The 27307-nt window shown below is 36.8% G+C and overlaps 1 protein-coding gene across 2 annotated transcripts in view; it reads right to left on the reverse strand.

Moving 5' to 3' along the window:
* LOC120532363 (E3 ubiquitin-protein ligase RNF38-like) overlaps positions 1–27307 on the reverse strand; it is a 236923-nt gene that overhangs the window by 28750 nt on the left and 180866 nt on the right. For both annotated transcript variants that reach the window (XM_039758287.1, XM_039758286.1), the window contains 2 exons: positions 19771–19964; positions 8245–8458 (listed from right to left, as the gene is read on the reverse strand). In XM_039758287.1, coding sequence (XP_039614221.1) covers positions 8245–8458; positions 19771–19964 — 408 coding nt within the window. The remainder of the gene's footprint in view (positions 1–8244; positions 8459–19770; positions 19965–27307) is intronic.

Raw genomic sequence — 27307 nt, forward strand, 5'->3', positions numbered from 1 at the left:
TAGAAAGCATGCATACACAATAAGAGGATTTTGGCTAAGAGTACACAGGAATCCTAATTGTCCATTAAAAAATAGATCTAGACAATATTCGTTGCTTTCCACCAACCAAAAAAAAATGTTTTACTGAGTTTCACAACTGAAAAATCCACTGTAAAAGGAAACTATGCAATACAAAATCTTCCAGTTACACTGACTGCTCATAAGTCAATAACTGACAAAAACCCTAAGAATAAAGTTTGGGCTCAGCAATATTGCCAAAATCTGTTATCAATTTTAATTTTAAACATCAATGATACAAATTACAATGAAGATTTCTTTTTAATCCAACATAATTGCAATAAGACAAGCTTTAAAAATGGGACCCCAACTAACACGTGTTTTTACTGCCTGGAGTTATCTAAAACGTTATTACCTACTGATTAGTTACTGTAGTGTTCCTTAAGTATTTTCAGAATTTCACATTGAACTGTGAAGTAAAATATTTTAAAGAGGTTTTTTATTTTGCTGAACAAAGACAATAAAATTAATGCACATTATTTAAAATATATAATACTTTCTAAAACAAGATAAAATTAAAAAAATAAACTAGTCATGCAAATAAAGTGAAAAGTAGTGCAAAATCCATCACAAATCTTAAGGAATATTGTTTACTAGCTGAAACCCACCGTAGCATACAGCGGTGTAAAAATAGGAATGGAAAACGGTGAGCAAGGAATTCAGAAATCAAGATGAAATAAATGCTTCTTGAAAGACGCAGATGTGAATAGGTGTTTTGGTGGTGATGACAGATAATGAGTCAAAAGATTTAACCCTAGAAAAAGCCACGTACAACTGACCGAGGCTGAAGAATGGTCGTTAGAATTATTGTGAAGAGTAAACAGCATGTGGGTATGAGGAAGGCCGTGCTTCTGAAATTCGATTACGCAAATATAATCAGTAACAACTTCAGAAAGATGATGTTGTAGAATGTTTCCAATTAAATTCCTGAAGCTTAATCCAAAAGACTCGTACTACAATGTCAGGTCTGTGCTCCAGTCTTTGGGTATCTGACAGTGCATGTAGAATTTCCGGCCAAGCAGGATTACATGTGAAAGTAATAAATAAATGAGGCTATCCGTATTTACGTACTATGGTCATGGCATTCTGCTAATTTTGTTGCATGCATCTTGGACTTCCTGGAAATATAGACGGTAATATGATCATTTTGCCTACACGTACATTGTTATTCATCGTTTGCTTGCAGTGCGTCTGACAGTCCTTGTATTGTTCCACGCGCAAATCTTGTTGATCTAATCTGAGATAGTTGAGACGCGCGCCCTCTGTTTTAACATACGCATCTACGACGTACTGGTGGAATAGTTCGCCACTGGAGTGCAAACTACTAAATGTATTCCTCATTTCTAATCTGTACACGTAAAATTGGCATTGAGTAAGCCTTCTTCGCTTGGCAGTTCTTTTATCAGGAACATGCTGTAAATGTTTGTGCCAGCCAATGTCTCCATAAGGGAATAAAAGAGGGTAAACCATAGGATCGCAATTCATATTACGCGTGGTAATCTGTTTACAGGAGTTGCCAATGGGATAGATGCAAATGTCCATTTCAGAAGGCAATGCGCCATCTTCTCCGACGAAAATCGCTGCAACATAGGTGTGACATGTCAGCGCATTGTATCGTTGTAAATCCTGCCTAGAGTTTTCCTCAAAAAGCATTCGTACAGATGCTGTTGGATTGGATTGAGCGATTTCATGCATGTGTTTGTATGATTTAGCGAAGGGTTTCATGGTTCTGAGCATGGAATCTAGCTGGAGAGCTAAATTTTTTCTGCATGTAGAGTTTGCTTTATTTTGTAAGCGTACTTGAAGCATGGCGAGAAATGCCATGTCGGCTGCATGTGGGTGGGACCAGTTTTGAAGAGGAGCTACTGGCAGCATGGGGAGGGGTTTGGAAGAGGACAAATATGAATGAAGAAATGCAGTGTTGCCTGCGTGTGGGTGGGACCGGTTTTGAGGTGGAAGCAGGACGATGGTCCTAGCTTCCTAGCTCTGATGGTATGAATCACGGTTTTGTAGACAAAAGGTTTTCTCTGTTCCTGCAGGACCATCTAAGAAGAAGCATGTTTGTCGCAAATGGGAATCCCTGTACGCAGCGTGTAAACATGCGTTTGATGAGGTGTTGGGGGCAGGCACATGAGCAGGCAGTGCGCATGAGAGCGAGGGTGGGCGCGGTAGGAGGATTAGAGTTGGTGGGCGGGGCTCTGTCGTGCGTACCCCATGGTCGGGTGACTTGATCGATCGATCGAGGTTGATAGGGGGCACACTCGCTCCCTTGAACCCCTGTCCACAACTCCAAACATCAGGTAAAAGTCCAACAGTTGACTTTATTAATTCGTCACAGTGCACAAAGCACACTCTCCACCACTATACTCATAAATCACAAATCACTAACAATCCTCCAGCTCCCAGACGCGTTGCCACCCTTGCACCCAGCTCAGCACGGCGTCTGGGAGCTCCCACAGTCCTTTTATATATCCTGACCCGGAAGTGTTCCCAATCCCCAGTCCATGTTATTCTCAATCACTTCCGGGTCAGGTAAAAGTTCTTTTCTTCAACCCAGAAGTCCTTTGCTCTTCCTATGACGAACTTCCAGTTCTATATGGCGCAAATAAGTCTTCGGTCCTCCCTGCAGCACCCTCTTGCGGCCTCTGAGGTTTCCAGCAGGGCTGAGGATAAAAACTACAGTGTCCATGATTCCCTGCTGGTCTTCTGGTCACCTCCATACTGCTGGGAGGGTTCCATCTGGCGGCCTGGATGATAAGCCGGCCAAATATCACTATATATTTTATATATATATATATATATATTTATATATATATATATATTTTATATATATATATATATATATATATATATATATATATATATATATATATATATATATATATATATATATATATATATATATATATATATATATACATATACACACTAGCAGAATACCCACGATTCGCAGCGGAGAAGTAGTGTGTTAAAGAAGTTATGAAAAAGAAAATGAAACATTTTAAAAATAACGTAAGATGATTGTTAATGTAATTGTTTTGTCATTGATATGAGTGTTGTTGTCATATCTATCTATCTCATATATATATATCTATATCTATCTATCTATATAGCAAAATACCCGCGCTTGGCAGGGAAGAAGTAAAAAGAAAAGGAAACATTTTAATAATAACGTAACATGATTGACAATGTAATTGTTTTGTCATTGTCATGACTGTTGCTGGCATATACATATATACACACACATATATATATACACATATACACACACACATATAAATATATTATACACACACACACACACAGTGGTGTGAAAAACTATTTGCCCCCTTCCAGATTTCTTATTCTTTTGCATGTTTGTCACACAAAATGTTTCTGATCATCAAACACATTTAACCATTAGTCAAATATAACACAAGTAAACACAAAATGCAGTTTTTAAATGATGGTTTTTATTATTTAGGGAGAAAAAAATCCAAACCTACATGGCCCTGTGTGAAAAGTAATTGCCCCCTGAACCTAATAACTGGTTGGGCCACCCTTCGCAGCAATAACTGCAACCAAGCGTTTGCGATAACTTGCAATGAGTCTTTTACAGCGCTCTGGAGGAATTTTGGCCCACTCATCTTTGCAGAATTGTTGTAATTCAGCTTTATTTGAGGGTTTTCTAGCATGAACCACCTTTTTAAGGTCATGCCATAGCATCTCAATTGGATTCAGGTCAGGACTGACTAGGCCACTCCAAAGTCTTCATTTTTTTTTCTTCAGTCATTCAGAGGTGGATTTGCTGGTGTGTTTTGGGTCATTGTCCTGTTGCAGCACCCAAGATCGTTTCAGCTTGAGTTGACGAACAGATGGCCGGACATTCTCCTTCAGGATTTTTTGGTAGACAGTAGAATTCATGGTTCCTTCTATCACAGCAAGCCTTCCAGGCCCTGAAGCAGCAAAACAACCCCAGACCATCACACTACCACCACCATATTTTACTGTTGGTATGATGTTCTTTTTCTGAAATGCTGTGTTCCTTTTATGCCAGATGTAACGGGACATTTGCCTTCCAAAAAGTTCAACTTTTGTCTCATCAGTCCACAAGGTATTTTCCCAAAAGTCTTGGCAATCATTGAGATGTTTCTTAGCAAAATTGAGACGAGCCCTAATGTTCTTTTTGCTTAACAGTGGTTTGCGTCTTGGAAATCTGCCATGCAGGCCGTTTTTGCCCAGTCTCTTTCTTATGGTGGAGTCGTGAACACTGACCTTAATTGAGGCTAGTGAGGCCTGCAGTTCTTTAGACGTTGTCCTGGGATCTTTTGTGACCTCTCGGAAGAGTCGTCTCTGCGCTCTTGGGGTAATTTTGGTCGGCCGGCCACTCCTGGGAAGGTTCACCACTGTTCCATGTTTTTGCCATTTGTGGATAATGGCTCTCACTGTGGTTCGCTGGAGTCCCAAAGCTTTAGAAATGGCTTTATAACCTTTACCAGACTGATAGATCTCAATTACTTTTGTTCTCATTTGTTCCTGAATTTCTTTGGATCTTGGCATGATGTCTAGCTTTTGAGGTGCTTTTGGTCTACTTCTCTGTGTCAGGCAGCTCCTATTTAAGTGATATCTTGATTGAAACAGGTGTGGTAGTAATCAGGCCTGGGGGTGACTACGGAAATTGAACTCAGGTGTGATACACCACAGTTAGGTTAATTTTTTAACAAGGGGGCAATTACTTTTTCACACAGGGCCATGTAGGTTTGGATTTTTTCTCCCTAAATAATAAAAACCATCATTTAAAAACTGCATTTTGTGTTTACTTGTGTTATATTTGACTAATGGTTAAATGTGTTTGATGATCAGAAACATTTTGTGTGACAAACATGCAAAAGAATACGAAATCAGGAAGGGGGCAAATAGTTTTTCACACAACTGTATACATATCATATATATATATACACATACATACACACATACATATATATATACACATTTACATATCTACATATATACTGTAAATACAAATCTACATATAAAGTATATATCTACATATATATATTAGGGGTAGGATTCGATTAAAAAAATTAATCCAATTAGAGGCTGTGTAAGAATTAATCTTGATTAATTGTATGTAATCGCACACGTAAATTTGCCCCAAATCGCAAATGTGTTTTTTAAATTTAAAAGGGTTTTAGTGGGCGACAGAATCAAATAATAGACATGGACATGAATATTGTAAACTTAAGTGGTTTTAATTTCTGAGAAAAAAAAAAAAAAAAGGTTTTAAACTGCATTTGAATTCAAAACAGAAACAAAAATATCATCCCTGGTTAAAATTGGGCAGACTTAAAAATAAAGTGGTAGTTTAAGTACATTTTCAGAATGGTATTGTCTTTAAATAATAATAACCAAAATGTCAACATAAAGTGCATTTTTCTTCTTAAAAAAATAAGGCAGAAACATAAAAGGTAATTTGACCAACTTAATCTTTAAACTCTGAGTAACCTTAGCCAAAATTATTTTGTACATTAGGCTAAAACAGTGTGATCATTGAACATTTTGTAATTAGATGTAATTAGAATTACTAACGGTCACGGAAGTCCAATGATCCCCAGTAAGAGCCACAAAGTCCGCTTTCTGTAATGCATCTAATTTTGCTTGCTTTTCATTGTGCACAAAACCATGCTTTTATCAAGACTTCGCTCGGGTAGTCGTTTGAAATGAAATTTTCCTCCGATCAGTCGTAGGAACGCGCTTTATTCCGACTCTAACATTTTTGTAGCTGTGATGTGTGCATCAATGTAATCGATGTACCAGGAAATCATGCATTGACAAAAGTTCCCCTTTGCTTGGAATTGAAAGTGTGATTAAATGCGTTATTTTTTTAACGCGTTATGGAGTACATGCATCGAAGCTTCTCAGCTGTGATTGTGTTAAGAAAAGGAAATATTTTAAAAATAACGTAACATGATTCTGCGTTAACCGCATATTTTTTCATACGTCCCAAACGAAGGAGATGCGAGGGGTAAAATGAATCGGCAAGCGCGTGTACTTACTTAGTGCATCCCCTCACGGGAATCGAACCTCGGATGTCGGCGATAGAGGCGAAGCCTCTACAATTGCGCCACGGCGTGTGGCTTGTTTATTTGAGAGTATGTAGATCGGGATAAATATATATTCGCAGCGGAGAAGTAGTGTGTTAAAGAGGTTATGAAAAAGAAAAGGGAACATTTTAAAAATAACTTAACATAACTGTCAATATACAGTAATTGTTTTGTGTTATTGAGTGTTGCTGTCATCAAGGATTTGATTATCATTATTTCTTTCAATCAGGGTCGTATTTGTATGAAGTGTTGTGTTCAAGTTTCATTCCGTGTTTGTCAATCGTTGTAAAGATAAGAGGTTTCATTCATCGATTCGTTTCTTACTGCATCAATAAACAGCTCGTCTTCCTCTTTATCTGAGATGTGACACACTGCATGCACGGGTTTTTTTTTTTTACACTGTCTTCCTTTAGCGGGACATTGACTTTTTCCACCGTGTGCTTTGTTTCCGCAGTAGCTGCACTTATGAATATGCTTGTATGTATCAGACGCTTCATATTTTTTTGCTGCCTTCTCAATTGTGTAATTCGGTTTTTGTTCAGCACTCTTTGGAACCGTTGCTTTTTGTCTGTGCACTGCGTCAGTTCACGTGAGCCACTTGGTGTTCTTGTATCGAAGGTTCCCAGCTGTGCTGGTGCCATTTCGTGTGATGTCCACGGCTGTATGTAATGTCAGCTAAGACCCGGTGCTTAAAAGTTTCTCTCGCAGTTTCGCTGAGTTTGTGCCAAACACCACCCTGACCATCTCATCTTCCTCTGCATAAACACAGTCCTTCACCCGTGAATATTTAGCGGCAGTGTCTCTATTGGTTTGCCGCTGACGGACGGCCTTATATGGGCAGGCAGTAAGTTACAAACACCAGCGGCAGCCTGTCTATGAACTTAAAGTTTAGGTTTACACCGTGCTTTGTTTCCGAAGTAGCAGCACTCATGAATATGGTTGTATATGTCAGTTGCTCGCTTCTTATTGTTTCGCTGCCTTCTCAATTATATAATGCATGTTTTCTTCAGCGCTTTTTTTGAGGTCTTCCTGGTTTTCTACGCACTGCGTTGATAGTCAGTTCACGTGATTACGAGGGAGGTGTGATGATGTCACATGAAACTCCGCCCCCCACGGCTTTCGAGCTCAACAGTAAATGGAGAAAAATACCTTCCAGTTATGACCATTACGCGTAGAATTTCGAAATGAAACCTGCCCAACTTTTGTAAGTAAGCTGTAAGGAATGAGCCTGCCAAATTTCACCCTTCTACCCACCACTTGGAGAGAGAGAGAGAGAGAGAGAGAGTGTGAGTGAGTGCTTTGCCTTTTATTAGTATGGATACATGTCTTGTCTAAGCTAATGAACCAAGTACTTCAGTTATTTCTTAAGGCAGATTTCCAGTAATTCTTATTTACCTGTTTTTCACTATTGCCCAATTGGCTGAACTGTGGAAACTGCGAACTCCTTTAAAAAAAGTAAATCCCACTTTTAATTCAACAAGGACTTTGCAGTAAAATGTAACAACTAAAAAAGCAACAATGTTGTATTTAAAGCTGCTGATGCACTTTTTTCAGACACACACTTTTTTGTTGATGGCATCTTGCTATTATGAGCATTATAAAATAAAGATTTCAACACAATGTCCCTCACTTTAATTTTCAGTAAGATATGCAGTAGTAAATGCCTATCCATAGAACACTTTGATCACAAGAAAGTATATCAACTAATTCACATTTAGGAAGTAGGATTTGTTTGGGTTGCTTAATTATCAGTGTCAAATTGATTTTGTAATGCAGTGCCTAAATTGAATGAGTTTTAAAATAAAACTGGCATACCACAGTACAGAATGCAGGTACTGCTATAAAATTAATATATTCAATTGAGGAAAAAAATAAAGAGTTAACATTCAAAATATGCTAAGAAAATCTAATTATGTGGCATACCTTCCATATTCTATTTTCAAAAGTAAACACACACTGGTTTAAAAGCAACCCCTCACCAGATCGCAACATACCTTGGCCTCAATTAAGTAAACCATATAAATGCAAGAATAAAAACATTGCCTTTTCAATACACAAGATTTAACAGCAAACAAAACAATGAGTGTACTCTAGTTTTCTTCACCTGTTCATGAATGTCAACCATAACTGTATTTTGTTGAGAAGGGTGTGCAGTAGTGTGTAGCAAACGCTGGGATACATTAGGAGGGTGAAAGGCGCGAGGCTCTTCTATGTTTGGCTGCTGTCCATAAGAAAGATGATGGTAGTTTTCATCCTGACTACTAGAGTTGTGTCTAATCACACGATCTCTTCGACCACGTTGGCGCCGAGCTGGAGGACTGAAAAGAAATAAAGAAAAAAAGTATGTTAAGAAATTAACTTGAAACGAACAGTCTGCACCAGTTTAATATATCACCTAGAACTGTACTTAATTATTAAAGTTTACCAAAAGAAAAAAGAGTGGAACCAAAGACCTTTATTGCTTATTCCCAACCTCAATCATTTCTTCACATCACAATTATTTTTCCATTTACATAGAGAAATACCCTTTGTTTCAAATTATTTTTTATAGCACAAATTTACAGCTATAAGGATAATAGCAGACATAATGAACCACATTATCATTTACATATCTGAACACAGAGATTAGTTTAAAAATTCAGTAAAATGGAGTTAATTTAATTTGATTAACATAAACAAATCAAACTTAAGTCCATTAAAATTAAAGCTGAAATATATCTCATTGAGGAAAGGAAAACAAAAACTTGGGTCGATACCACTTCTGGAGAAAATGAACCTCTAAGGGGGTTCTTGGCCAGTTACAGTATAACAAAGAAACTGTTCTGGTGACCTACAGCAATTGGTCATCCACTCTCTCCTGGGCATTCTACAAATACATTTTTGACAGACTTGAATTTAAAAGCTTCTAGTATCTCTGTTTTGATTTCCCATGGGCATGTGAGACAGCAGGATACCATGAAGAGGGACAAAATAGAGAAGGGTCAGTAACAGTTCACAATGATTTTTACATTTGTATTTTTGTGCGGATGACTAACAAACAGGTGCAATATGAACCACTAATCAGCAGCTCTAAACAGGGTAATGTTTCATTCTTCAGCCTGGATGTAAACACTGAAAATGACAAGACACTTTTTACACATGCAGGAAGATCATTTTAGATGTTTAAGAAACTACAGCTTAATGCTCAACCTCCCCCATAATCCTTGGAATGTGTACTATAGTATTATGTTATTAGTTTGTCCTGCCTCCTGTAAGGCAAATGCTTCATGCATGGGTAAGCCCTTGGGGTAATGAGGCACTCCAGATGCCTCAAAGCTGGTTCTTCTCTATTCTCAGGAGTTAGAAAGAACATGAGGAGGACACACTCTGGATGGGAACCAGAAGCTCCCAGGGATTCACCTGGCTCATTAGAGGCAAAAAAAAAAAAAAATAATCAGTAAGTGGTCTGCCACTTGCAGTCAGAAGACTAAAGGACAGTTTGAGAAAATGTTTTACTACAGGTGGGATGGGGGTATCAGAACCATGAAGACCACTTCAGCTCTGAGAAGAGGAACTCTGAATTAAGCCTGGCCAAATGTGTACCATATGGATAAAGGGCCATAATCCTAGAAACCAGGGCTTGAGCAAAGGAAAGGCTGGACTTCACCTAACTTGAACTGTGTTGAAAACACATGATGGCCATGTGTCGGAATTAAATTTATTTTATCTTGTAGCATTTTGGTAGAATAAACGTTTGAAATGTGGTACTTCTTTTTGGCTCACCCTGTATTATCATCAAAAGAATGAGCCTGCCCTTTCCATAGCTCTTTGGTGGACAGCATGTATCCCTACACACTTCCATCTATATTCGTCGCCTCAGGCAGCGCTGCCCAATCCACTCTGCTACATGATCCAGGCATATAGGCAGCAATATCTCTTTCACTGACTGGCAGGAAATTTCTGCCGCACCTGCAGTAGAAAAACACTGATCTAGGCAGAGATTCAAAGCCAGTCTGTCAGAGGACAGATTGGGAAGGTAAACAAAGGAGCAAAAACACTGGAGTTTACCTTGGGAAACTAGGGAACAAAACAACAAGCAGGAGAGGACACAGACATGCATGAAAACTAGGGAATTAAGCCACTCAAACATGTTGCACAAACGCTTCACAAAGTATGCAGAAGGCTAGTTATAATGTTATTACTTCTGCCTGGTTATAAAGCATGCTGTTTAACCAGCTGTAGCTCATGCTGGCACTTCTGACTGTGGCATGCTGTATGCTATATATAGCATTTGTTCTATTTTATGTAACATTATATTTTTAAAGCTTCATTATGACATTACTTGATTAAAGCGGTACATAAAATGACATATTACCACCAAGTAAAGTCAAAACTAATTTCATCACATACCACAGATCAACTCTCCTCTTCAACAGCCACCATTCTCTCTCAGACCCTGTTTTTTTTTTTTTTTTTAATGGCACCTACAAACTTGCCATTAACCGTAAAGCTCTCTTTTCAGGTAGTGGTGACCCATTTAGAACGGGTTTTATCAGTGGTAAATGTATGAAAACTAAGTACCTTGTTGTACTTAATGGAAACTCAGCATAGAGGTACACAACAATGTTCAGCTCTAGAACTATCTGAATGATGAAACTTAAACTTAAATCTCAGACATTTCTCAACTACTAGACAAACATCACAATGGAAGTGTCTGAGCTGGCTGAGTTTTCACCAGAAGTATGTCAGCACTACTGTGTGCATATACCCTATAAATAAATCGAGATAGTTTTATTTTCAAACAATGCATTAAAAAATACAATTCATATCATGACACTATATATTGCCCAGGCCTACCAGGCAGAGACAAAAAGACTTGCTCGAGATCAAGCACCCCCACAGGCTCATAATACAAATGTTGCAAATTCAAATAGGCAAGTATGGCCTAAAGTATTTAAATCTTTTTAAGTAAGAAGGAGGATTTGGAAATTAGCCTAAACTGGTGAAAGTTGAACTAAACAATCCATGCCATTATAATTTTTATTCGCTTAAACGTAGTCCTACAAAGTGCATATTTTTAATACCAACTCTACATTCAATATGCAGTTTTGACAAATAAAACCTTCTTTACTGTTGACAGTAAAACATACGATAAATGTACTGTAGTATATATAAAAATGTAAACATACAATTGACAGAGAACAAACATAACTTGTGTTTCATGCGGAGTTCATCTTTAGTGAATTTGCAGTGTCATCAGTAAAGTTCAAAGACACTGGATCTTGCAAGATGTACTACTGAATGGCTGTGAAATGCTAATGGTCAGGCATTTGCTTCCAACTAACCAACTGCATGCTGTTCGTTTCTTGCACCAAATATAATCAGGTGTTGGCTTAACTCTGAATTATGCTGCTTCTTTCCTCTCACTAAGCATAAATTGATTATCCACACCTGACAAGCTATTTTTGTATTCTTAGTAAGCTTAAACTGTTATCTTCATAAGTTTCAGTTGGGCTTCAGAACAAATAACAGTACAGAAACTGCACTCGATAAAGTAGTAAATGACTTGTGGGTAAATGCAGACAAAGGCCATTTATCTGTTCTCATCCTCTTAGATCTGAGTGCCGCATTTGATACCATTGATCACAATATTCTTAAAAATCGCTTTAGTCAGTGGGTGGGTCTCTCTGGCAGTGTCTTAAATTGGTTTGAATCCTACCTGGTAGAAAATTCTTTTTTAGTTGTGGTAATTATATGTCAAAGACACATGATCTATACTAATAAAAGGCAAAGCCCTCACTGACTCACTCACTCATCACTAATTCTCCAACTTCCCGTGTAGGTAGAAGGCTGAAATTTTGCAGGCTCATTCCTTACACTTACTCACAAAAGTTAAGCAGGTTTCATTTCGAAATTCTACACGTAATGGTCATAACTGAATCCCACTTACGTACATATATACGTCCATAGCCTGCAGCTCGGTCGCCATGTGAGGCAGAGTTGCCTCCCCCATCACCACGCCTCCCACGTAGTTGGCTGCCTGCCTATATTGCGTCCCCCATACCCACACCTCCCACGTAATTGAGTGCCTGCCCATATAAGGCCGTCCGTCAGCAGCAATCCAATAGACATGCTGCCGCTAAATATTCGCAGGCAAATCAAAAAGTTAATACCGGGAATACCTGTTAAACATCTTAGATTCACAAGTAGCGATTTGGGTGGTGAGATGTCTATTGAGGTGATCACTGTAATATTTATATGTCACTGAAATGTATTATTATCAGGCATAGTTTAGGCACCTATGTCATCAGGAAGGCACCAGAAAAAGGAACCTCAAGGTTACTATTATGGAAGTTAATTTAGAGCACGGATGCCAAGAATGTGAGAGCTGTAATAAATAAAGTTCCCCTGCATACTTTAAAAGAAAGTCTCTTTCATTTTTCACAATTTGTGAAAACAAGACATGGTGTCAGTCATGGATTTTGTTGGAGTTCCCTCGCCACAAATTGACAGAGATTCTCTTAACCTGTCGGGAGAATGGAAAAAGTTCCGACAGCACATGGAGCTGATGATTTCTGGCCCGCTAAAAGGCAAAGACGAGAGTGAGAAATGCAGCTACCTGCTCCTGTGGACTGGGGAAAAAGGAAGAGACATTTTTAACACATTGACTCTCACCCTGGAGGAAGCCAAGGCACAGAAAACTTATTATGACCGTTTTGAGGCATTTGTCATGCCTAAGACGAATACGATATTCGCGAGATACAAGTTTAATGAGAAGACACAGGGTATAAACGAGACTTTTGATCACTTTGTAACAGAGTTAAAATTGCTGGTGAAGGACTGTGCTTATGCAAACAAAGATGAGATGGTCAGGGATAGACTAGTGTTTGGCACAAACTCAGCAAAAGTGCAACAGAAACTTTTAAGTGCCGGGTCTGAGCTAACATTAAATAAAGCTGTGCACATCGCAAGATTGCACGAGATAGCACACGCACAGCTGAGAACCTTCGATGCATGTACTCCAAGCGGCTCACGTCAACCGATTGTGAATGCATACGCAGACAACAAGCAAGAGCTCCAAAGAGCGCTGAACAAAAAACGCATTACACAATTGAGAAGGCAGCAAAAGAATATGAAGCGAGTGATGCATACAAGCATATTCATAAGTGTAGCTACTGCGGAAACAAAGCACACGGTGGAAAAAGTCAATGTCCAGCTAAAGGAAGACAGTGTAAAAATGTGATAAATTGAACCACTTCACTAAAGTTTGCAGGACTGGGAAAGGTAAACACGTGCATGCAGTGTGTGATGTCTCAGATAAAGAGGAAGACAAGCTGTTTATTGATGTAGTAAGAAAGGAACAACCCTCTGAAGCTGAACAAGCCTTTGTAGACATATCAATAGGAAAGCAAGGTGTAAAGCTAAATATTCGCAGGCAAATTTACAACTTAATACCCGGAATGCCTGTTAAACATCATAGATTCACGAGTACCAATTTGGGTATTGAACACTTCGATGAATGAAACCTGTTATCTTTACAACGGTTGACAAACACGGAATGTAACTTGAACACAGCCCATCCCCCAAATACGAACCTGATTGAAAGAAATGATAATCAATTCCTTGATGATAGCAAAACTCATAACAGTCACAAAACAATTACATTGACAATCATGTTACGTTATTTTTAAAATGTTCCCTTTTCTTTTTCATAACTTCAACACACTACTTCTCCGCTGCGAAGCACGGGTATTTTGCTAGTATTCTATATGGTGTTCCACAAGGCTCTATCCTGGGTCTTTTGCTCTTTTCGATCTACATGTTCCGTTAGGTCAGATTATCTCGGGGCAAAATGTGAGCTACCACAGCTATGCTGATAACACGCAATTGTATTTATCAATAGCACTTGATGACCCTGACACTGTTGTTTCACTAACATAATGTCTTACTTGTGTTTGAGTGGATGAGTAGCAATCTTCTCAAGCTAAATAAAGAAAAAACTGAAATTTTAGTGATTGGCAATAATGAATATAATGAGGTTATTAGAAATAAAACTTGAACCATTAAGATTAAAAGAATTTAGGGGTAACTGTTGACTGTGATCTGTATTTTAAATCGCATATTAATCAGATCACAAGGACAGCATTTTTTCACTTAATATAGCAAAAGTTAGACCTCTTATATCATTGAAAGATGCTGAGAAATTAGTTCATGCTTGTTTTCAGTCAGGTTCTACCCAAAAAAAGACAGCAACTAATGCAGAATACAGCTGCTAGAATCCTAACTAGGAAAAGAAAATCCGAGCACATTTCTCCAGTTTTGATGTCACTACACTGGTTACCTGTGTCATTCAGAATTGACTTTAAAATACTGCTTATGGTTTACAAAGCCTTAAATAATCTCACTCCATCTTATATATCGGAGTGTCTGACATCTTATATTCCAAATCGTAACCTCAGATCGTCAAATGAGTGTCTGCTTAGAATTCCAAGAGCTAAACTTAAAAGAAGTGGTGAGGCAGCCTTCTGTTGTTATGCACCTAAAATCTGGAATAGCTCGCCAAAAGGAATTCGCCAGGATGATACGGTGGAGCACTTTAAAAAAATGCTAGAAACACATTACTTTAACATGGCTTTCTCATAACTTCATTTTAATTTAATCTTGATGCTCTGCATATTCAATTAATTATCATTACTATTCATGGTGGCTCCAAAATCTGTACTAACCCCTACTCTCTCCTATTCTTTTTTCTGGTTTTCTGTGGTGGAGACCTGCGCCACCACCACCTAATCAAAGCACTGTTATGTCCCCACATTGATGTATTAAAGGCCAGAAGTCCACGTGACCACCAAGTCCTTCCATGAGAACCCTGAATACAATGAGGACTGATCATTTATGTTAAGCAGAATGCCTAGAGGGGGCTGGGCAGTCTCATGGCCTGGAACCCCTGCAGATTTTATTTTTTCTCCAGCTGTCTGTAGTTTTTTTTTTTTTTTTTTTTTTCTGTCCTCTCTGGCCATCCGACCTTACTTTAACTCTATGTTAATTAGTGTTCTCCGATTTTAATTCTTACTTTGTCTTTTTTCTCTTTCTTCAAGCACTTTGAGCTACATTATTTTACTAGCAAAATACCCGCGCTTCGCAGCGGAGAAGTAGTGTGTTAAAGAAGTTATGTTAAAGAAAAGGAAAAATTTTAAAAATAATGTAACATGATTGTCAATGTAATTGTTTTGTCACTGTTATGAGTGTTGCTGTCATCAAGGATTTGATTATCATTATTTCCTTCAATCAGGTTCGTATTTGGAGTACGTGTTGTGTTCAAGTTACATTCAGTGCTTGTCAACCGTTGTAAAGATAACAGGTTTCATTCACTAAAGTGTTCACTACCCAAATCGCTACTCGTGAATCTAAGATGTTTAACAGGCATTCCCAGTATAAACTTGTGGAATTGCCTGCGAGTATTTAGCGACAGCATGTCTATTAACTTGTGGATTTTTCGGCGCGTATTTGGTGGCAGCGTCACAAAGTTGCTTCCGTTTAGCTGCATCAGAAAATGTACCACAACGTCTGACACGCCTCCTTTTTACTGTTTTCTCACATTTTTGAATTGCTGCCGATTAGTGGCCTTATATGGGCAGGCAGTCAATTACGTGGGAGGCGTGGGGATGGGGGACACAACTCCGCCTCACACGGCAACTGAGCTGCAGGTTATGTACGTATATATGTACGCAAGTAAAATTCAATAATAACCGTTACGCGTAGAATTTCGAAATGAAACCTGCTTAAATTCTGCAAGTAAGCTGTACGGAATGAGCCTGCCAAATTTCAGCCTTGTTATGAAACTCTGCTGTGATTCTGGAAAGATTAGTTATTTTTTATAATAAAAAAGACCAGTTGGAAATGACTGGTGTGGTGTGGCAGAACGAGAAAACTAACAAGTGGTTGTATTAAGAATGTGCTTCATTAACTGCTAAATAAATTAGTGGGAGTGAAGTTGGTGGTCCTCTAGGATAGTCTGACACCCCTGAGTTAACTGGTCATATGTTGTCGCACTTTGCTGTTATTTATTTTGTGGCTGCTGATTAAGGGAAAAAAAATGAAACAAAAAAAAAATATATAAACAAACAAGCAAGTCAACCATAATTAAAGCATAATCATTATGTTAATAAGTAGCATTAACTGGTTATGTAAGAAAGTGTTTAGAACAAAAACCTGCAGGTACCGTGGCCCTTCAGGATCCAAGCCGGACATCCCTGTTATAAATGAATACAGTGGTACCTCGGTATACGTCCGCTATAGAATAAGTCCAACTTGGTATATGTCCTGTTTGGACGTGAAAAATTTTGCTTGGTATACGACATTTGTTTGGAATATGACTTGCGTACTAGAACACCGCGCTCTACCTTTGTTTACTTCTCTCGAGACAAAGCTATGACTGCTCACAAGCGTCAGTATGCCAGTTGCTAGCATTCAGTGAACAACCCACGCACTACCCTTGTTTAGCTAGCTCTCTCTCTCGAGAAAAGCCACGACTGCCCACAAGCATTAGTACGCCACTTGCTAGCATTCAGTGAACAACCCGCTGTAACTCTCTGTGAATTTTCACGTGATTTTGTGTTTTTCGCGTAATTTGAATTGAATGTTGAAAAGTATGAAGGTGGCATGCGATCTGGGACATGGCTGCTGCATACCGTATGCCAAGAACGACAATATCTACGATTGTGAAAAACAAAGACGTTATTAAAAAGTGAGGTTAAATTTTCATTTATTTCAGCTAATTGCTTTTGTATTTATGTATTTTATTATTAAGCAGTGTTTAAATTATTTTATACAACCCCATCAATGTATATATAATATGCCAATATCAATAGGATTTTTTTTTTTTTTTCATGGGAACGGATTAATCATTTTTCCTTTATTTCTTATGAGAAAAATCTGTTTGGTATACGTCCTGTTTGGTATAAGTCAAAGGATCTGTAACGGATTAAGGATGTATACCGAGGTACCACTGTAGATTTTTTATGATATGGTTATTTCAAATTATTTTATACAACCCCATCAATGTATATATAATATGCCAATATCAATAGGATTTTTTTTTTTTTTTTCATGGGAACGGATTAATCATTTTTCCTTTATTTCTTATGGGAAAAATTTGTTTGGTATACGTCCTGTTTGGTATAAGTCAAAGGATCTGTAACGGATTAAGGATGTATACCGAGGTACCACTGTAGATTTTTTATGATATGGTTATTTCACATTATTTTTTCACACCTGGTGTGATAATGTGGTATTACATGTGCTTTATGTATGACAGTTACAATATGTGCACTGATAAAGATAAATCCTAGAAATTAATACAAATATGCATTAATCAATCAGAACTGCAAAACTAACGTAAATCTTGAAGGTATTACTGGTATTCCACCCAACTATGAATTTTGTTGAACTTTAAAACAATGCATTTATGTTATTGTTATTAAAATGTAATCCTATACAGTAAATCACATCAAAATGATTCTCCATTGCTAGATGCTAGTAGTGAATTAATATCTAAATAAATAAAAACTAACAGCATCAAATCCCTAGGGCGGTAGTCTGTATCGTGATCGTGACAGAGAAGTGAAGAAAAAAAAAGGTAACTTTTACAATTACAGTACTATAAATGTACACGGTCTGTTACAGACACAAACCAAATGTGTGCACTGTGTAATATTTTAACAGCTCGCTCCTGAAAACATAGGAGACAGTCAGGATCGAACCGGGGACTCTTGATTATAAGTCAGCAAATTTTACCGTGAAATTGTTTATTTGATCTTTGGATTTCAGGCTTCACACATTCTATAGTTTATGCCTACATTTTGTAACATCTAAAATATGAAAAAGTTTCTGTTTTAACAATGTATTTACACAGATTACTGTAGAAACGGAACACACATGAAATGCATGTGTTCCAAATAATCGATTATTTCCACTCAAACTCCAGCACTTCACTCCCAGATAATCAAACAAGGCATGAGCTGGGAGAATTTTGTGAACGTTCTGCGACGGTGGGGGGGATGGAATAGCAGGCTGCTTGTCTTAATCGGCACATTTACAGGACAAAAGACGCTGACGGAGAGGTGTGAATGGTAATTCTAGTGTTAAGCAATATCATTATCATCACCACAACCCAAAGACGTACAAGCTAAGTAAACTAGGAACACTAAACAGACTTGATGTGAGAGTTGTTATATTAAAGTGCCCTGTGAAAGACTAAAATAACTCAAAAAGTAGTTTTAAAACAAAAGTTTTGCACTTCATTTTAAAACACTGAAGGGCATACAGGGTTTCACACTCTAGTCATACTTATTCATGGAAAGTTGTGTCCTTTTCTTTGCTGCTACTCTTTGTTTTAACAGAGACTTTTGTTTCTTATGTCATGTCAAATTCAGCTGGTTATAGGTTGCAGCTTTAGTTGTATTTAATTTCGATTATGGATTTAAGTACGCTTCTTAGTTAATCAGACTTTTAATTTCCCAAAATCACCAGGTCAGTTGCACAGGAAATAACTGTGAATCTCCTGATCTCATTAATACTCCCATATAAGAAATTAAATTTAGTATCACCAGACTCCTTGGTTAAACATGATTTCTTTACTTATGCAGAAATATCCTAGAAAGGGTCATACTGTAATGCAAAATGATGGAAACCCTTAGACAGACAGAGAAGAAATTTCTAAAAGGAAAGAAAATTGCTGACTTGGTTAATGAGGAAAAGGGAATACCCAGCGAGACATTACAAAGGTATATTGTTGTAGGTATAAAGGGTCCTCTGTAGCGTTTCCTGACCCACTTCTGCTAAATAATTCTTTGACTGAAACTTCTCAATGTTAAGTGTATTACACAGAGAGACTGTGCAGCACAGTTTATAATGGCCCATGGTTCTGCCTTCATTCTATCTTCCACTACTACCCATAGCAGATCCAGAGTGTTTGTCATAAGTGAGACTGCCCTCTTAATCAGCTTATTGACTGTGTTAAAATGAAACAATGACACTAGCTGTGTTACTCCGCTTCGTCCAGGAAGTTCCAACATCCAACACAATGGGCCTTGGTTAGGGAGACATTAGTTAATCATATGCATCAGAAGTACTACCACTACCTACCTTTTAAAAACAGAGGCTAATATAATTAGCTCACTGGAATTGCTCTGTCTTGTACATGCTACATACAATTGCACGAAAGTAAAACATCCTTGACTTAGAGGATTTCATGCTTTTCTTAGTTGACTGACCAACCTTGATTTTTATTGCTATTCATTAAAAAGCAGATTATTTCACTTTATTCTTTGGACTGAAACAGGTAATCAGTAGAAATAATGTAAATTCTGAGTATATATTATCATCATTATTAGATTCAAACATTTCTTTTCATGTTTTCATCAGCTGTATTATGCAAGCTTCTATTTTTTTATATATACTCTGACGAAGTTCTAATAATGAATTGTGTTTTACTTTAACTTTTTATAAAAAGAAAAGACATTTACAGGCTACACACAAAATGGAGATGATCATCTACTTAAATCAAAACTATACACATTTCAGTAACTCCAAGTTTAACCTTTATGGAAGTTTGCCTAGTAATTATTAAATCTAAAAAAATAAATCATACCTTCGTCTATTTCGGCCTGGCATGCTGCATGGTTCCCCTGAGAGATGATGTTGCGTGAGCTGTACTGAAGGTGGCTGCCTACTTGCTGCCATTTCCCATGGTCTGATTGGTGGAGAAGGATTGGGTGAAGCAGTAGTATACTCAAAGAGTGTATGGGAAAGCCGTTGGCGCTTCGGGCTTGGACTGTCTTCACTCTGCATTTTGAAATAAAACAAAAATAAACCTTGAGATGGCCTGATGCTCTTTTTTTCAGAATATCTATGTATTATTAACAAAACAATATGCATGTTCAACACTAAAAAGAAAAGACCTCTGAACTCGAACTGTGATTTGTAACTTCAATAACCTTTTCACTTCAGAGATTCCATTCAAACACTGGCTATGCTGTTTACATGTTGATATCTTTAACTGTCAATGCTGATAGATGATTTAAATTGAGCCGTCCATGCACTTGAGGAATATCAGATTGCAAGTTAAAGAGAAAATGTTAGCTCCAAGATGTTTAAAATCCATATCAGAGAGATATACAGTGCCCTGTATTGCAACCTTATACAGCACATTTTTTTTTTTCATATGTAATCTGTAGGTGTTTAGATTAAAAAAGGCTTTTATCTAAGGTACAGATATGACCTTTAGAGGTTACAGTTACTTAAGTTTTCTTTACAATTTTAATCATGAAAATTAGAAATATTTTATTTTGGCAGAGATCACTGTATTTGCTAAACACACCTGAGTATGAAAAAACTATTTCGGCAAAAAAATCTTTGCAATAAATATGGAGCACAAGGTAAAAGGATGAAGTTCTTGCATGCACACCCAGTTCTTCCTGCTATATAGCAAAGATTACCTTAAATGCTTTACATACTCTCATGTATGACGTATTAAACAAAGAACTATAATCCTGTGTTCCCATTGCATCAAACACTAATCTCAAAGAGAAGCAGAAAGAGATTTGAAATTCAAGTTTCTTCTCCAAGCAATGTATAAACCTTTATCTATATTAACTTACGCCAAAATTCCTAGATTGTGCCATCTGAACACTTTAGCTACTCCAGAAACATTCCACGTGGTCTATAACTTAACCATCATGTTTACATTTTTACAGTCATTTGTATTTTTAGTTGTTGTTGATTGTATCCAAGCCATTTTACAAAAAATAAACTGGAGAAACTGCCCAAAATGGATAAAACACAACATACACATGTGCACTTCTCTTTCTACTACTACAGACTATAACTACTAACATTACTAATGTCATCCCTTTATGAAAAACCAAAAATGGCATACTGAGTTTTTTTTACATGCGCAATAAAAACTACTGAGTGGTTCGTCATTATCATTGTTTAGAAGGTATTTTTGTCCAAAATGACTTACACAAAAATCACTACAAATATACTTCCTACAAATAGTACTCACAAATATAAAATAATTCTCATTTAAGTATTCACTCTCTCACAGCTAAATTATTACTTGTGCAGCCAACTGGTTTTAGAAGCCATGTAACCAATAAAATGGAGGTCACCTGTCAGGAGTTTTAATTGATTATAGTATAAATCCACTTATAATTTAAAGGTCCAGCTTGTAGTGAGTCAGTATGGTGGCCTAACCTACACAATGAAGGCAAAAAAAAAAATCCACTCCAAGCAACTCCATGAAAAGGTGCATTTCAGTTTAATCAATCATTAAGAAATATAAAGAATATGGCATAGCTGTAAATCTGCTAGAACATGCCATCCACAGAAACTGAGAGCTTATGCAAAACGTAGACAGGTGTCATGTGTACATGTAACACCACTCCTGGCAGATATTCATAAACTAAAGTTCAGGATATGCATTGCACTCAATCTAGATTTCTGATTTACAATATCCAACTGCCAAGAGACTGAACTCTGTAAACAAGAACAGCATTTTCATGGATACTGCATATACCATGAAGGTAAAGTACAGCAAGTTTCTATTGTCCTAATAATGCCATTGCCAAAGAGCAACACAAAATGTTTCCTGGTTCTCAATCCTCATCGTAACTTTTAACTACCAAATCCATGTCCAGTTCTTGAAAGAGGCAGAAGACCTAACCTTTTAGGATTTCAATACTCAAAACATGATACATTAATTGTGCAGTGATTCCTTCGTGTATATTTTGCAGTCATTTTTTTTTTTTTAGATTTTCATCTTTTAATTTATTTTTTCTATAACTGTAGTATGTATAACCTGATGTCCTGTTACCAGTTAACCACCATTTATCTTGTTCAAATGGACCATAGGTTAGCACTTGCATTACTTTCTGAAGCTTGCCTTTAGATTTTGATACGAGGAAAGAACTGGTCAGAGCACACATTGATCGAGCAAGAAACAATATCCAAAGATTTTTTGGTTTTGTGTTAGAAAATGTATACTTGTACAATAATTTATTTAACCAACCATTTTCCACATCCATGTTGACTTGTTTTTGAAATTAGAAATATATGCTGTAAACCAAAAATGCTTTAAACTTAATTCACATATTTGAGTACACTGCAGAAAAGCCCTATAGAATTCCCTTTTCAGGCTAAGGCTTAAAGTTTTGTCTTCACAACCTTGTATACAGGTAAGGATAACTATGTTAAGGACACACCATCTCTTCTTTTGGGTGTATCCAGGGGGAAGCAAAATGCAGTTAGAAGCACAGAAACAAAAAAAGAGTACGTGAACACAAAAAATACAATACTGTAATCCAGGACATGTGAAAAACATCAATAAATGAAGTTTTTGAAAAAATGGAAGAAGCTGATAAATGAAGACTTTCTTGTTGAACACACATAAAAATGAGAACCAATTATAGCATTACAACTGGAAATAAGAACTTAACAACAACTATGTTACAATATGGGAAATAAAAAGAAATTTTAAAAAGGTAAAACATGATACAAATGTAGATATTACCAAAAAACAACAAACGGTTACGTAAAAGGTGAACGTTAGAATCTGAGGGAAAGGATACTGGGCCGAGTACGAGTTTAAGCTAAAGACCACCCAAAATGAACTCAAGACCTTTACTAGATCTCAGGAAAGGTAAAGTGAAAACATGAAACGGATCTTGGGATATTATGTGTACTAAATTGTTATAATGTTAAATTAAAAAGCAATTAAACAATATTTACATAGCCCCTTTTTTAATAATGAACAGATTTCCAAGATGGTTTATGAACCCATAGCTATAATAATGTTTATATTTTGTAATCATTTTAACACAGCTACTACTATGAATGTAGTAAGAAGTCAAGCAAAATGACACCTTTTATTGACTAACTAAAAAGATTACAATATGCAGGTTTTTGAGGCAACTCCAGGTCCCTTCTTCAGGCAAGATCTACATTCATAATGGCTAACATGGTACAACACCCTAGTACTATTAAGCCTAATGTAACACTACAACAACAACATTACAACACTCATGGTAGAATTTCTTAAATGTTTCTACGTCACTGATTAAAACATGCCAAAATGCATGATGTTTTTAAAATGATTCGAACTTCATCTTGCAACACCAAACTCATTCTTAATACCAAAGCATTTTCCAGTTGTTCTGTGTTTAAAAAAACATAGCAGTTGATGGGTAACTGACTATAAGGAAATTAGTACAATAATGCTGTATTAAGATAGACAGACACCACTGACGGACAGAATATAAACATCCCAAAGAACAGGAGATTTGATCCATTTTGTATAGCTCCAGCTCCCCATTTCATGTACTGCAGCTAGCAATGAAACAGCACTTCCCAGGACTGGCTTCAGTGTTAGTGGAATAAAATTACAGCTCCCAGGGCCCAAAAAAAAAAAAAAAAAGGATACATGAAATAGTATGTTTAGTATCAGCTTTGACTGCATTAAATCAAACAACTGAATGCTCTCAGGTTTTAAAAACTTAAACTGACACATATATACAGGTGCATTTGTTACTTAAAATTGAAAAAGATATGAATATATAATTTTCAGCATTAGGGCTATCAGATCAAACAGTGTTATTCAAATGTAATTGAATCTATCACTAATTTCATTATCGTGTTACTCCAGACATGATATGCAGCAATACTTCCGTGTTTTGTACATCACTAACATGATCAGCGTTACCATTTTTGTGTGTTAGTTTGTTCTACTGCACTGCTCTGCGTTTTGGTTAACAGGTATACTAAACAACAGATTTTAAACACTTCTTCAGTGCTATAAAAGTATGTTTTCGCTCCTGATCCTGTTCCATTTCACTCTTGAATCTGAGATGCCCAATTTGCTGCTGTTTTATATTAAAACCATTTGGCATTCATTGTGACAAACAAAAGCTGGTTTCAGTTCTGAAGTCAAATTTTCAGGTTACACAGGATTATTTTTTGGGACGTATTATGTGAATATCTTTGAATGGCTACCACTCTATGATGGGTCACAACCACAGTGGAAGAAATTACTATAGCCAATCAAAATGAACATCTTTGTACTATGAGAAAAAAATTACATCAACACATGGGAAGCATGCTGCCTCCTCACAGAACATACCCCAGTAAGTAACTGACTCAGGGTTTATATACTGAGATGTGTGTAAATTCACAGGCATGTTACAGTGCCATATTAAGAATATTGGGGTTGGGAGGGGGATTAAGAAACGCATTCATACAAATCATAGTTTTGCTGCCCGACTAAACAAAATGACAGTACAGTCAAATAAGTTAATGAAGTGATTTTAAAATCTGAAGAAATGTTTTTTACTTCTTCACAGTGGAGTAAAATGAAGGAGTGTAGTGTTAGTAATGCAGCAAGCAATCACAAAGTGTATAGTGGGGAGAAAAAAAAAATGACCTTGGTTTTACTGCTTATAAACATATTGTCATTTATGTAGCTAATTTGTGTATCCTGTGCAGTACATTCTAAACAGGCTCTGGCAACCATGCAGGCCTACAAGAGGCTGAAATGATATGCAACGTCTTCATTGTGATGCTCCCTAGCTATGAATAGTGAGAAATTCTTAAAAAGAATTGAGCAGCCCTTAATCTATTATACATCACAAGCAGGTCTCCAGAAAGCTGTATGCCCAATTTACATCTGATTGCACTCCCTAAGTGACTAAAGATTTGGCAACTGCACATATCAAAGATGGGGCAATCTCATAAATAACACAGCTCTTCTGAGTAGTAGTCAAAATAATGCTCAATGAAAGTAAAACAGGGCAGAGATGCACATGGGTGCCAGTGCCTGAGGGAAGAGGGCAGCAGGCACAATCTAACAAGCATCACTTGCAATCAAAGCTAATCACTGCAAGAGGATGGTGCCTGGATGTGAAAAGCATGCAGCTTTGTCTGCTCATGATGCTTGATGACTATCAGATAAAAAAAAGCCCTTCAAGCAGCTTGAACCATTTCTGACCAATGGACTGTACTAATGCTCAACAGGCCAAAAACACAATACTAGATCTTTTATCTCTCTGTCTATCATAAATTAATACAAACACATATATAAAACAAAGTTCCAAGGTAAAGTACGATCTCTAGGAACCTCACATGCAAGAACAGATATAAAATTTTCTGGTCAAACACTCACCCAAAGTGTAAACATTCTTACCTAAAACGTAACATTTTCAAACCTGCTTAAATCAATTCAGAATCTAGTGGTGTGTGAAGTATTATCCTGGCAGCATTAGGTATAAAGCAAGGACAGTCCAAATTTGCAATTGCCAGTTAACAAGACTTGCACATCTTTAGGAATGTTGGAAGAAAGCCCCAAATAGACAGGGGAAGAACATGCAAACCCCACATGGGCAATGTTCAGACAAAGGATTCAATCCCAGGAAGCTAATTATGTGACACAGTAACTAAACTGAAATGCTGTGAAGCCAGCCTACTTAAGAGATGTCAAAATTACAATTAGATTCAATGCTAGTTTTCATTAATTTGCTGAAGCTATACAAAAATAATAAAATGAGCCAGTATGCCTCTTCAGCATTAGAAAATGAAAGAGGGCAATTATGGGGAATGAATATAAAAGAACATGTTTATAAAAAAAAACATTATATGAAACAAGCTCTTTAATGTTTAGGAATCAAAACTGATACAGTTTACCAATTTGTTCTTAACTCAAACTTATTCTTAAACTTAATACTGTATAACTGAACCAATTACAAAAGTTCCATGCAGTGAAACATGCACATTTCAAGGTTGAATGCTTTTGAGTTTTCCAAAATACTGAACTTTCAATTTATTTTGTAAGGTCTGATATGTGGAAAATTCTTTGAAAACTAGTTAACTCTAAAATAACTCTCCAAGAAATCCAACTCAAAAACCTAAGCCCAGTTTTTGACAAGATGGGCACTGTGAGTTCATGTCAATGAATGAAAGTATTTTCCACTACTTTAGGAAGCTACACAAGATGGGCACACAAAACTGGAAGCAAGCAGCAGGCCACACTCACCCAGACAAAACTGAGCTCTATGCAACTTTCAGGTACAGTAAATGCTGAGGTATCCATACTGCTTCTTATTAGTCTCTTATTTTTGATAGCTTAACTTGTGTCTTTGTGCATGTTTGTCAGATGATTTGAAGAATGTGGGTCTCATCCCCAAGGATGACCAGGACAACAAAGAGGCTACCTTTCAATAGGCCACTTTTCAGGATCCCTGCCTTTGTAGATTGGTCTGTCATTTGTGAATAAAAATTAACTCATGCACATTAAAAAATGGGAAAAAGTTGCACCCATCAAATCAAGGATATGGCTAACCATGGAACTACCCAAGTTTCAATGCAAGATAAAGACCAGAGAGTAAAAACTTCCAATCTATTTCACCATAGTCAACTATACACTGACACATTAATTTAGAAAAAGTATCTTTGAACTATTCTCTGGAAAGTCATATTATGGAATTATCTTTGACATTTAAAATCAAAGTGTTATGCCCCTGAAAATTTATACAATACAAATTATATGCATGTCAAATTTGTACATGTAAAAATAAAATGCTAGCATATATATAATATGCGGTATAATAAAACAAAACTCTGCATCCTCTTTCACAGAGTAATTTTCTGATCAGTTACAGGTTTGATAGGACTGATTTGGTTTACTTGGCTAAGCATGTGTCCTATTTCTTTATCAATGTGTTCTGTGTGTCCTTTCCAAATAACAAAATAGTGAATACTCATTGAGATTACCAAAACTGAAGAAAAATGGTCTAGTTATACTACAGTATGAGAAAAGGTACTCACTTGAGATTCTCTTTGATGGGTTAGGCCCCGAAGACAAAATGGGTGACAGAAAAAGAGACAACTCAAAAATGTTTCCACTAAAAACTAGGAGCAAACTGCATCAAGGAAAAACATCAGTATCATTAAAGAAAAAAAAAAAAACTAAGAAAAAAAGACATGCATGTGTCAATAAAAATAAAAGTATCTGGACAATGAAATCAATTGCTCTGAACCTAAGCTTGTCTAATTTAACATAAAATAATCCTAAGTAACAGGCAGAAGAAAAAGGTTCCAGCAGAAAGGGGTTCATTTAAACATTGCAAACAAGCAGCCTG

Source organism: Polypterus senegalus, chromosome 7 (assembly GCF_016835505.1).
Source record: "Polypterus senegalus isolate Bchr_013 chromosome 7, ASM1683550v1, whole genome shotgun sequence".
In the NCBI taxonomy this organism is placed as follows: Eukaryota; Metazoa; Chordata; class Cladistia; order Polypteriformes; family Polypteridae; genus Polypterus; species Polypterus senegalus.